The following is a 12,977-nucleotide window of genomic DNA, read 5'->3' on the forward strand; positions in this document are numbered from 1 at the left end:
TTATTATGATAGACTCATAAAAGCTGAATTAGTGGGTAAACCAGCACCCAAAAAATGCTCCCCAGAACCTTAATGATTCTTTAGAAACAACTATAGGGGGTGCAAAGCAAGCTGTTGCACCCAAAAAACTAGTGCACGTAAGAAAACACCATGACACATGGTAGGTGGGGTTCTTGTTTCAGATCTTGCATTAGGGCCAAGAGTATCAACTCTGTAACCATCATGGGAATAGGTTTTCTTTAACAGGGAGGGAGAGAGTATATGGGGGTAAATATTTTTTTCCAGACCCATCAGTGGCAATCAGGAGACCATTTGGTGGACTCATTTGCTACCACCAGTTTGGCATCCTTAGTGCAAAACAAGGTTCCTGTCCTGGTGACGGGTTGCCTATACTCTACTGGAAAACTAGCCATACACATTAATTATTTTAACATGGATCTCAATGTCTATGGGCAGTGCCCATAAACATCTCTACCTGGGGAGCAGAATAAGGATCCATTAGGTTCAGTTTTAACTTATCCAACCCAGAAGCATAGAGTAGCCCACTGAAATTACATGCACACTTGGTATGGTCGAGACATGTCTATGGCCAGTTTTAGATAACTAATGATCATGGGATACTATGAAAAAAATGCAAAAATATTCTGGATTTTGGTTGAGACTGGAAAGAAAAAATATGAAATCTAATATATATATATATAGAGAGAGAGGTATAGAACACTTGTAACCTGTGAATAAAGTTATTTGAACATTATAAAGTTTGGCTCTTGTGTACATAATACTGTAACTCTGCAGACATCAATTTTCAGGCACATAAACACTGGATATCCAGTATTTCGATCAAGAGTCCACTTGGGGTATACTTGGCGTTTCCCCCCCTTTTTGTTGCCACTTAGTTGGATTTGCAGCATAAGGAGATTCAACTGTTTCTGTGTTCGTCCACTGAATAATAGAGATATATGAAAGCTTCAGCCCTTCACTGGGTGAGAAGACAGGATTTGAAGGCTAACACTCAACGAGGAGGCTGGTTGACCCATTGGTGCTCATGGAGGACAATCACTAGAACGTGTTGCATTTGTTGAACCAAAAACGTATTAATTCCTTGCCATTGCTTGTCATTAAATCACCCGAAACTCTGTACGGCTCTCTCTTCAACCTTCTGTAGACTACAGCAATTTCAAAAATTATTTCCATACATCCTACTGCATGTTCAAGCTCCCTCATCCACCTTCTGTAGACTACAGCAATTTCAAAAATTCTTCCATACATCCTACTGCATGTTCGTCTAAAGTGGACAACCCACGCTTCCTGAGAAATGGTGGAACTAAAAGTTCACCCATGGTCTCAACCGGAGCTGAAAGACCATGATAGGACATCTAGTTCTGCAACTTAAGAAATATCTGCAAATCAAGTCCATTAAAAAATAAACGCGTTAAGAACAAAAAAATAATAATGATGTTTTTTTCTGAGGGAAGAAAAGAAGTTGACACATTTGCCAAACACAATACAATGACCTAGTATTCGAAATTTGATACAATGATGACTACAGAGCCCCTAAAAAAATCAAATACTACAGAAAAATATTTTTTTTTATATATATATTAAATTCAGTAAAAGAATGCAAAACAGGTTCAGTGTCTATAATCTCAAAATAGGAACAAATATTTGAGGGGAAAAAAAATCGAGATCTTAGGAATCTTGAGGGATCTTCTTGGTATGATGAAGTCCGTGTCATATTCAGTGGCGATGGTGGGTTCTTGCAATGTATCTACCTGTTGGATGTTATTCCATGGAGGTGGGTATGAATAAAGTGCTGGAGGTATGTAGGATGGGGTGATTACTTCTTTAGCTGGTGATTTTTAGGGTGGTACAGAAGGGTGAGTTGGGTGGGGGGCTCCTTAGCACCGTCTTCAAAGAACAAGAGAACTAGTTGGATTCCAAGCAAGGTGAATGCTACAAAAATAAAGCCTTTAATGGGGCTTTGTGTGAGTGAGAGGAGCTGAACCAGAGTACGGGAGGCACATATGTTATCCTGTGTTGGAAGCCCCGGGGCTGTGCTTGGCACTACAAGGACGAGTTCTAATCTCGAGAAAACCGTCCACACTTCCCCTGTTTATTCCTTGTCTCAGGGTATGTCTGCTCTCACAAGAGCAAAGGACCGGCCTTTTTCCAGTTGTAGATTGCCTGGATGAAAGGAAGGAACAGAGAAGCACACGTGATGTTCTTTCATCCCACATGCTGACACGACTCTTCTTTGCCCCAAGCTGACTTTATTCTCTGTCTATACTAGCGACCCAGCTCTACTCTGAGCTGGTATCATGACCGGTACAGCACCTATCCTCTCCAATGTGGCCTGGCTAACAGCATAAGACCTAGTTTGAGACGGCTTAGCTTTTCTGCCAACCGTACCGTTGCTTCTACCTCCAGTCTTTGGAGAAGGGGCTGTGCTAGCCGTCACCACCAATGTCTTTGGAGGACCTGTAGAAGGTTGTCCACCATTAGCATATGTTGGTCTTGGATGACCTGTCACTGAACGGGCGGAGGGTTGGCGGCAACCATTGCAGTTGTAATGGACGTAAGAACCGGTGTTGAAATTGGACTTGGAGTTACTCCAGTAGTGACCATTGTAGATGTTTGTGTTGGTGGACGTTAGTGTATCATGCTCAGAGGAGGAGGCATCAGGGTGAAAGACTTTGGTAGACAATGCGCACTTCGGAGGAAGATCGTCCTCTCTAGAAAGATAAGGAAAATTATATGAACAGCAGATATATGTTAGTTTATACCTCATCTTAGATCATCTTCCTTTTTGATCATATATGCAATGCTTGGTAGACAAATTGTGCTTCTTAACTAGGAAGATGCAATATAAGTGTCCCATGGCCCAAATTCTACATACACTTGTCGCCTTTATGCACACAATAGTGTAGACCCAACCTTATGATTGAGCTGACCATGCAAGATCATAAATATCATAATACTCAATGCAAACTGTATGGCAACGAAGACAATCCAATGATGCTCCCCATCCATCATACCTTATCTCATTAGGGATTTCATCTTCCTCTTCCTTGTGCTTGTTCCTCCAGTAGAACAACCCAACAACTACCACGATTATGCAGATGGCCAGCACCAACACTCCCCCAGCGATGGCTCCAGCTATAAGACCCATGCTCTGGTGCTGAGCTGAGAACACAAGAGTGAGCATCGTTACCACAGTATTGGTATTATGACCAACCTACTACAACTCAAAATAATGATTTGTGACCCTCTAGATCACCATATTTATTTGTTAAGGCAGTAAGAATATTATTACCAACCTCCATCATAGGTACTATAATCACACCACTAGACCAAAAGGGATTATGTGATCAAACTATTAGATGTAAGGTCATATTTAATGAATTGTTCTCAAGGCAAGTATATTGTCAACCAGCTTGATCAAGGATACTATAATCAAGCCACAAGACCAAAAGGAATCAAATCACAAGACCACCAGGACCCAGAAGGTGTGAGGTCATATTTATTAAATTGTTAACATAGTCTTTTCAATGCAACATATTGCAAGTGCAACTCTTTAAGTGCACATACCAAATTATACCAGAATGTAATATTATGGATATGGAATCCACTTTGTCATCACTGTCTACTGACCATCACCCAAGTCTCTCCTCTCCAGGTTTGTCTGCATTGAACCTAACCCAGAGTCTGATATTGTTCACACCCCTCATCTTTCCTTCTCATTACCTGGTATGTCTGCATTGAACTATTAATGTCTCTTCCCCTGCTGGATTTATTGAGTATTTGCTTACATTGACTATTTCACCCCTGTATCTGGTCCTCCTTGATTAGGCCAAATGTAGCCCCCTCCCCTCTTGTTCACACCTGATTGAACACTGAATGGTATAAATCTAAGTCCTTAGGTCTTTCAGACCTTGGTCTTTTCAGTGCAACTCTTTAAGTGCACATACCGAATTATACCAGAATTGAACCAGAAGGGGACCACAGGTGAAAATAAATAGTTAATGCAAACAATGTTTCAATCTTTCATCTTACTCTTCCACTTTTCCACAACCTCCTGAAATACCCCCACATCAATTCACCCAGAAAAGAAACTATTCATCTCTCCCTCCATCTTACCTTCTCATCTGACCGCTTGCACAAACCTGTTTGGCAACGTAAAACACTTCCTTCCCAAACACACACAGATACCTCCTGCCCTCTCTTATTCTCACCTACTATCACTTTCTCTGCTTTTCCTTATTGCTGGTGATATCTCTCCAAATCCAGGCCCCCCTCAGCAAATCCCCACTATCACCTCTACGTCCTACTACAAATCTCCTCCTACAAATTTTTGCAACCCCTTAAACCTAATAACCATTCCTCTGACCCCTGCTCCTTTGGTTCCTCTTGCAGGAGCATTATGGAATGCACGCTTTGTCTGTAACAAACTGTCCTACATTCATGACCTCTTCATCTCTCAAAAACTTTCCTTCCTGGGTCTCACAGAAACATGGCTGACACCCTCTCACACCTCCTCCCCTGCTGCACTCTCCTATAGAGGATTTCAATTCACTCACACTCTCCGCCCCTGCTGCAAACATGGTGGAGGAGTTGGTCTTCTCCTATCAGACACCTGCTCCAACTCCAGCCCAACTCCACTGCCACCCTCCATTATGGTCCCTTCGTTTGAAGTACACTCTGGTTGCATCTACTCTCCCTCCAACCTCCAAGTAGCTGTCATTTACCGCCCCCCAAGCCCAGCCACCATCTTTATTGACCACTTTACACCTGGCTACTACACTTTCTTTCTGCCGACATCCCCACTATCATCATGGGTGACTTCAACATCCCTATTGACACCTGCCACTCAGCCGCCTCGAAACTACTATCACTCTCTTCCTCCTTCGACCTCTCACAGTGGTCTTCAACTCCCACCCACAGAGATGGTCACACTCTGGATCTTATCTTTACCCGCCTCTGCTCCCTATCTAACCTTTCTAATTCGCCTCTCCCCCATCTGACCACAACCTACTCACCTTCTCTTCACAGGTCTCTTCTGCTACTCCCCCGGTCCACACACTAACACCCCCCCCCCCCCCCCCCGCAGAAACCTTAAACATCTCGACTTTCGCTTGCTTTCTGACTCTCTTCTGCCACTCTCTACCATTCGTTCCCTCAAAGACCCAGATACTGCCACCACCCTATATAACACCACAATAAGTACAGCTCTGGACACTGTTGCCTCCTCAGACACAACAACACCCGAAAAATCAACAGACAACCCTGGCACACCGACCTGACCAAAAAAATCTGAAAAGCTTCCAGGTCTGCTGAGCGGCGATGGAAGAAATTTGACTCTAAGGATCACTTCACCGCATACAAGCAATCCCTCCTCATTTTCAAATCCTCAATCGCTGATGCAAAGCAGGCGACTTCTCATCCCTCATATCTTCTTTGTCCCACAGCCCTAAACAACTTTTTAACACTTTTAACTCCCTTCTCCGTCCCCCAGCTTTCCGACCCTCTCATCTCAGCTGAGGAGTTTGCCACATACTTCAAACAAAAGATAGTTAACATCAGAGAAAGCTTCAGTGCACAGTCCCCACAGACCCTCTACACAAGTCTTCTCCCAAAACCAGCTTCTCCACTATTACAGAAGAAAAACTCTCCACTCTACTCTCCAGATCCCATCTCACCACCAGTACACTTGACCCAATCCCATCCCACCTCATCCCTAACCTCACCACAGTGTTTATCCCAGCCCTAAATCATCTCTTCAACCTATCACTAACCTCTGGTGTCTTCCCCTCTGCTTTTAAACATGCTACCATTACACTTATCCTCAAAAAGCCTTCACTTGACCTATCTTCTTTGTCCAGTTATCGCCACATATCACTTTTTCTGTATGCCTCAAAGCTACTTGAACAACATGTCCATTCTGAACTGTCCTCTCATCTCTCCTCCTGCTCCCTCTTTGACTGCCTATAATCTGGCTTCCGACCCCACCACTCAACAGAGACTGCCCTCACCAAACTCACCAATGACCTACTAACCTAGCCAAAACCAAAAAACATTACTCTGTCCTCCTTCTCCTTGACCTGTCCTCTGCCTTTGACACTGTTGACCACTCCCTTCTGTTACAAACTCTCTCATCTCTTGGCATCACTGACCTGGCCCTCTCCTGGATCACATCATACCTCACAGACCAGACGTTTAGCGTCTACCACTCCCACACCACCTTCTCGTCTCATTTCCTCTCTGTTGGTGTCCCGCAAGTCTCTGTCCTAGGACCTCTGCTCTTCTCTATCTACACTTTTGGACTGGGACATCTCATAGAGTCCCATGGTTTTCAATATCACTTTTATGCTGACGACACGCAAATCTAACTCTCTGGTCCAGACATCACCACCTTACTATCCAGAATCCCTTGTTGCCTATCTTCCATATCCTCCTTCTTCTCCTCTCGCTTACTAACACTTAACATGGATAAAAGAGAATTCATCATCTTTCCCCCATCTTGCTCAACCCCTCCAACAGACCTATCTATCACAATCAATGGCTGCACACTCTCCCAGGTCAACCAAGTCCGCTGCCTTGGAGTGACCTTGAATTCTGCCCTCTCCTTCCGACCGCACATCCAAGCCCTTTCCACCACCTGCCGCCTCCAACTCAAAAACATCTCCTGCATCCGCAAACATCTCCAATCTATCCTCAACTCTGCTGCCCGACTAATCCACCTCTCACCCTATTACTCCTCTGCCTCTCCCTCTCCCCTTCACTGGCTCCCCATTGTCCAGCGAATTCAGTTCAAAATACTAACAAATACATACAAGGCCGTCCATAACCTGTCCCCTTCCTACATCTCTGAGCTACTTTCCCGATACATCCCCGCCACAGAATCTCCGATCCTCACAAGACCTCCTTCTCTACTCTCCTCTTATCACCTCTTCCCACAATCGCCTCCAAAAATTTTCCCGTGCATCCCCCACACTCTGGAACTCGCTACCCCAACATATCAGACTTTTGCCTACAGTGGAATCCTTCAAAAGAAACCTGAAAACACACCTCTTCAGACAAGCCTCCAACCAGTGACCCTGCTGCCTCTATAACGCCATGACCAACTTCACCCTCATGGTATGTCCTTCATGGTATGTCCTTCTCCCGTAAGATGTAGATTATAAGCCCTCACGGGCAGAGCCCTCTCTCCTTCTGTACCAGTTTGTAGCTCGTCTTGGTCATGCTTAGTGCAATTGTCTGTATTATGTATGTATACCCCTTTTTATATGTACAGCGCTATGGAATGAGTGGCGCTTTAATAATAAATAATAATAATAATGATATTATTATCAACCAGCTAAATCAGGAATATTATAATCAAAACCACTAGACCAACAGGGATAATATGTTCAGACTACTAGACCACCTGGACCTAGCAAGCTTAGGGCAATATTTATTAAATCGATAACACAATATGGAAGTTATCAACCAGTTTAATCAAGGATACTATAATCTATAACACTATGATAGGACCACTAAACCACCAACTGTATAATTTATATGCCAACAAGGCCAGAAGAGATTTATTCACTAGACCACAAGGAATATAGTTGTCATATATAAGGCCAATGAGTACCACCTAGTACTACCCACTAAACCACCAAGAATATTTTAATATTAGGTAGGGATATGAAAATCACACCACTAGACCAACTGGGATACTATGATCAGATCACTAGACCACTAACTGTATATTTTATTAGCCCGCAAGAAGTTGTATTTATCCAAAAATTCTGCCATTGACTATACGATTACAAGCCCTCTAGACCACCAAGGATATTATTTATTAACCACTAGACTACCAGGACTATGGTTTATCCATGCTCAGATTTTAGCAGGGCCCAATGATAAAAAAACAAAAAAGATAACTTACGAGCAAGTACTTGCAGGTCTAGAAGGCAGGTTCGAGCACCCATGAGATTGGATGATACACACTGATATCGCCCTGAGGATGCAGTACTTATGTTCTTCAGTAAGATAGTACCTTGAAACTGGTCTGAAAGTGAAAGAAGGTATCAGAAAAGCTCTGATCTCCGACTGCAGAGACTGGAACAAATGTCAAGAACTTTCTGTGTGTATCAAATAAAAGATTACATAGAGGCGAAGTGACTATCTGGTCAAAGGCACACTGTCTGAAAGCCCAGAGAATTGTGGGTCTATAGCGTTTTAGATGGTAACATTTATTTTTAAGGTGGATTGGTGAGATGATTAAAATCACAGCCACTACTAGGTGGAACACAATGTAGTCGTATGCATTTAGCTCCCCCTAGTGGCAGCTGCAGGCACTCACAATTCTAAAACTTAAAGGGGTCGGCCCGGGTCTAACCCCCAGCAACCCTGCCGATCAGCTATGATGAGGAAGCAGCACAGGCGCGGCAACCCCCTTCTAACAGTTGATGGACAAGGGTGCCAGGAGTCAGACCCCCCACTAATCTGATATTGACGACTTACCCTGAGGCTAGTCAAGTAGAAAGCAGTTGGCACTCCGTCCTCTCTATGTGTCGAGGGTCAGGCTCCCATGTACATAGTTGAAGATAAGACCGGCACTCACTCGGATGCAATTTTTTTTCTTTATTGGTCACATATAAAGGCACTTTTCGACGCGTTTCGGCTCGGGGAACGAGCCTTGCTCGAACAGGCGAGTGAGTGGCGGTCTTATCTTCAGCTACCCTGAGGCTAGGTCGTCAATATTGCTCCACTGCAGAACCCCTTTAACTCTATGACTGTATGAAGGGTAGCTAGAGATTTGGATATCTGTATCAAGGCTGTAGCCTGCTCACAGGTAACTGAGACGAGGGTGGGATGACTATAACAATATGGCGGTATGCGGACCCATATATCTGCACAGCGCCTGCATACACAAAACGGTATAAAAAATAATCTGCAAATGTGCACTGGAGCAAAAGTATACACGCCCTCCATAGATGACAAATATCAATGCAACGTATGAATTGAACACTTACAAAAAGCTACAAACATGATTTTTTCACGTGAGTTGGATACGGTTTTTTTTTCCGCCTCAGATAATAAGCCTCCGCCGCTGACTTCAATCAATTAGAAAATAAAGGCGCCCTGAATTAATAAGCGATATTCTCTCCGCTCGCGCAGTATCTATCAGTGTATTGGAGACACTTAAATCATGAGGTCCAGTAGGAAATGAGTAACGACAACGCGAGTCATTACACGCTGGATCCCGCCGATGATTTATGATACAGGAAAACTCATTAATTTTATGCTTTGCAAGCTACGTCTCTGTCAGCAAATTCGAGACGAGGGACTGAGTGAGGGACTGAGGGGTGATGCTGGAAAGACAAACACTATGGGGGGGGGGGGTGCATACTTTTGCAACTTTTTTTTATTTTATTGCTGCAATGAAGCAACTGTCTGCAAAGTTCTAATACAAAATCTCCACCCGCTTTGTGTATACAGCTCCGATGCAGACCTATGCGTCTCTATGTTTTGTTACTCCACTCCATTTTCCTACTGGTCTACGTGCTTAAGGTTTGGTGCTAGGGGGATGGGTCCAACAGGTAGATCGGCCGTGCCCTGGGTATTTAGATACAGGTCTAGGGCGGCAAACTGCGGCAGACAATAATTTGGGGATTTTGCGGACAAGAATAGGCATTTCTATAAAGGGCCGTCCGTTCCGTTCCACAAATTGCGGAAGGCACGCGGGCGGCATCCGTGTTTTGCGGATCCGCAATTTTCGGACCGCAAAACAGGGCACGGTGGTGTGAACAAGCCCTAAGTCTAATCACTCACCTTGTGTTACAGATGCAGGGAGGATGGGATTGTTATCGACTTTCTCCCATAAGTACGTGGGTCTGGGAATTCCTTCCTCCGAGCTGCAAGTCAGAGTGACATCACTCCCAATATCCAGGGATCCCTGAATGTTGCAGAGGGGTTCAGAGGGAGGCACTGGAGTAACGGCATAATAACAAGTGTTTATATCAGAAGAAAACAATGGATAGGCTGCATTCTCAGTGATGTCACCGCTCTCTAGTGAATGGATAGGCTGCATTCTCAGTGATGTCACTGCTCTCTAGTGAGTGGATAGGCTGCATTCTCAGTGATGTCACTGCTCTCTAGTGAATGGATAGGCTGCATTCTTAGTGATGTCCCCGCTCTCTAGTGAATGGATAGGCTGCATTCTCAATGATATCAATACTCTCTAGTGAATGGATAGGCTGCATTCTCAGTGATGTCACTGCTCTCTAGTGAATGGATAGGCTGCATTCTCAGTGATGTCACTGCTCTCTAGTGAATGGATAGGCTGCATTCTCAATGATATCAATACTCTCTAGTGAATGGATAGGCTGCATTCTCAGTGATGTCACTGCTCTCTAGTGAATGGATAGGCTGCATTCTCAGTGATGTCACTGCTCTCTAGTGAATGGATAGGCTGCATTCTCAGTGATGTCACCGCTGATCTCTAGTGAATGGATAGGCTGCATTCTCTGTGATGTCACCGCTCTCTAGTGAATGGATAGGCTGCATTCTCAGTGATGTCACTGCTCTCTAGTGAATGAATAGGCTGCATTCTCAATTATATCAATACTCTCTAGTGAATGGATAGGCTGCATTCTCAGTGATGTCACTGCTTTCTAGTGAATGGATAGGCTGCATTCTCAGTGATGTCACTGCTCTCTAGTGAATGGATAGGCTGCATTATCAGTGATGTCACTGCTCTCTAGTGAATGGATAGGCTGCATTCTCAGTGATGTCACCGCTGATCTCTAGTGAATGAATAGGCTACATTCTCAGTGATGTCACTGCTCTCTACTAAATGGATAGGCTGCATTCTCAGTGATGTCACCGCTGATCTCTAGTGAATGGATAGGCTGCATTCTCAGTGATGTCACTGCTCTCTACTAAATGGATAGGCTGCATTCTCTATGATGTCACTGCTCTCTAGTGAATGGATAGGCTGCATTCTCAGTGATGTCACTGCTCTCTAGTGAATGGATAGGCTGCATTCTCAGTGAGGTCACCGCTGATCTCTAGTGAATGGATAGGCTGCATTCTCAGTAATGTCACTGCTCTCTAGGGAATGGTTAGGCTGCACTCTCAGTGATGTCACCTCTCTAGTGAATGGATAGGCTGCATTCTCAGTGATGTCACCGCTCTCTAGTGAATGGATAGGCTGCATTCTCAGTGATCTCACTGCTCTCTAGTGGATGGATAGGCTGTATTCTCAGTGATGTCACTGCTCTCTAGTGTATGGATAGTCTGCATTCTCAGTGATGTCACTGCTCTCTAGTGAATGGATAGGCTGCATTCTCAGTGATGTCACCGCTGATCTCTAGTGAATGAATAGGCTACATTCTCAGTGATGTCACCGCTGATCTCTAGTGAATGGATAGGCTGCATTCTCTGTGATGTCACCGCTCTCTAGTGAATGGATAGGCTGCATTCTCAGTGATGTCACCGCTCTCTAGTGAATGGATAGGCTGCATTCTCAGTGATGTCACTGCTATCCATACACTAGAGAGGCTGCATTCTCATTGATGTCACCACTCTCTAATCAATGGATAAGCTGCATTCTCAGTGATGTCGCCGCTCTCTAGTGAATGGATAGGCTGCACTCTCAGTGATGTCACTGCTCTCTAGTGAGTGGATAGGCTGCATTCTCAGTAATGTCACTGCTCTCTAGTGAGTGGATAGGCTGCATTCTCAGTAATGTCACTGCTCTCTAGTGAATGGATAGGCTGCATTCTCAGTGATGTCTCCGCTCTCTAGTGAATGGATAGGCTGCTTTCTCAGTGATGTCACCGCTCTCTAGTGAATGGATAGGCTGCATTCTCAGTGATGTCGCCTCTCTCTAGTGAATGGATAGGCTGCATTCTCAGTGATGTCACTGCTCTCTAGTGGATGGATAGGCTGTATTCTCAGTGATGTCACTGCTCTCTAGTGTATGGATAGGCTGCATTCTCAGTGATGTCAATGCTCTCTAGTGAATGGATAGGCTGCATTCTCAGTGATGTCACCGCTGATCTCTAGTGAATGAATAGGCTGCATTCTCTGTGATGTCACTGCTCTCTAGTGTATGGATAGGCTGCATTCTCAGTGATGTCACTGCTCTCTAGTGAATGAATAGGCTGCATTCTCAGTGATGTCACTGCTCTCTAGTGAATGGATAGGCTGCATTCTCAGTGATGTCACCGCTGATCTCTAGTGAATGGATAGGCTGCATTCTCAGTGATGTTACTGCTCTCTAGGGAATGGTTAGGCTGCATTCTCAGTGATGTCACCGCGCTCTAGTGAATGGATAGGCTGCGTTCTCAGTGATATCACTGCTCTCTAGTGAATGTATAGGCTGAATTCTCAGTGATGTCACTGCTCTCTAGTGAATGGATAGGCTGCATTCTCAGTGATGTCTCCGCTCTCTAGTGAATTGTTAGGCTGCATTCTCAAGTGATGTCACTGCTCTGTAGTGAATGGATAGGCTTCATTCTCACTGATGTCACCACTCTCTAGTGAATGGATAGGCTGCATTCTCACTGATGTCACCGCTCTCTACTGAATGGATAGGCTGCATTCTCAGTGATGTCACCGCTCTCTACTGAATGGATAGGCTGCATTCTCAGTGATGTCACCGCTCTCTAGTGAATGGATAGGCTGCTTTCTCAGTAATGTCACTGCTCTCTACTGAATGGATAGGCTGCATTCTCAGTGATGTCACTGCTCTCTAGTGAATGGATAGGCTGCATTCTCAGTGATGTCACCGCTCTCTAGTGAATGGATAGGCTGCATTCTCATTGATGTCACTGCTCTCTAGTGAATGGATAGGCTGCATTCTCAGTGATGTCACCGCTCTCTAGTGAATGGATAGGCTGCATTCTCTCTGATGTCACCGCTCTCTAGTGAATGGATAGGCTGCATTCTCAGTGATGTCACCGCTCTCTAGTGAATTGTTAGGC

The 12,977-nt window shown here is 44.6% G+C and overlaps 1 protein-coding gene across 1 annotated transcript in view; it reads right to left on the minus strand.

Moving 5' to 3' along the window:
* Nucleotides 1-722: 722 nt before the first annotated feature.
* The window catches only part of IGSF11 (immunoglobulin superfamily member 11), a 231,983-nt gene continuing 219,728 nt past the window's right edge, over nucleotides 723-12,977 (minus strand). The window contains exons 4-7 of the mRNA XM_044287434.1: nucleotides 9,820-9,975; nucleotides 7,931-8,053; nucleotides 3,036-3,183; nucleotides 723-2,732 (exon numbers count right to left, since the gene is read on the minus strand). Coding sequence (XP_044143369.1) covers nucleotides 2,282-2,732; nucleotides 3,036-3,183; nucleotides 7,931-8,053; nucleotides 9,820-9,975 — 878 coding nt within the window. The 3' untranslated portion in view covers nucleotides 723-2,281. The remainder of the gene's footprint in view (nucleotides 2,733-3,035; nucleotides 3,184-7,930; nucleotides 8,054-9,819; nucleotides 9,976-12,977) is intronic.

The sequence above is a fragment of the Bufo gargarizans genome, chromosome 3 (genome assembly GCF_014858855.1).
Source record: "Bufo gargarizans isolate SCDJY-AF-19 chromosome 3, ASM1485885v1, whole genome shotgun sequence".
Lineage (NCBI taxonomy): Eukaryota > Metazoa > Chordata > Amphibia > Anura > Bufonidae > Bufo > Bufo gargarizans.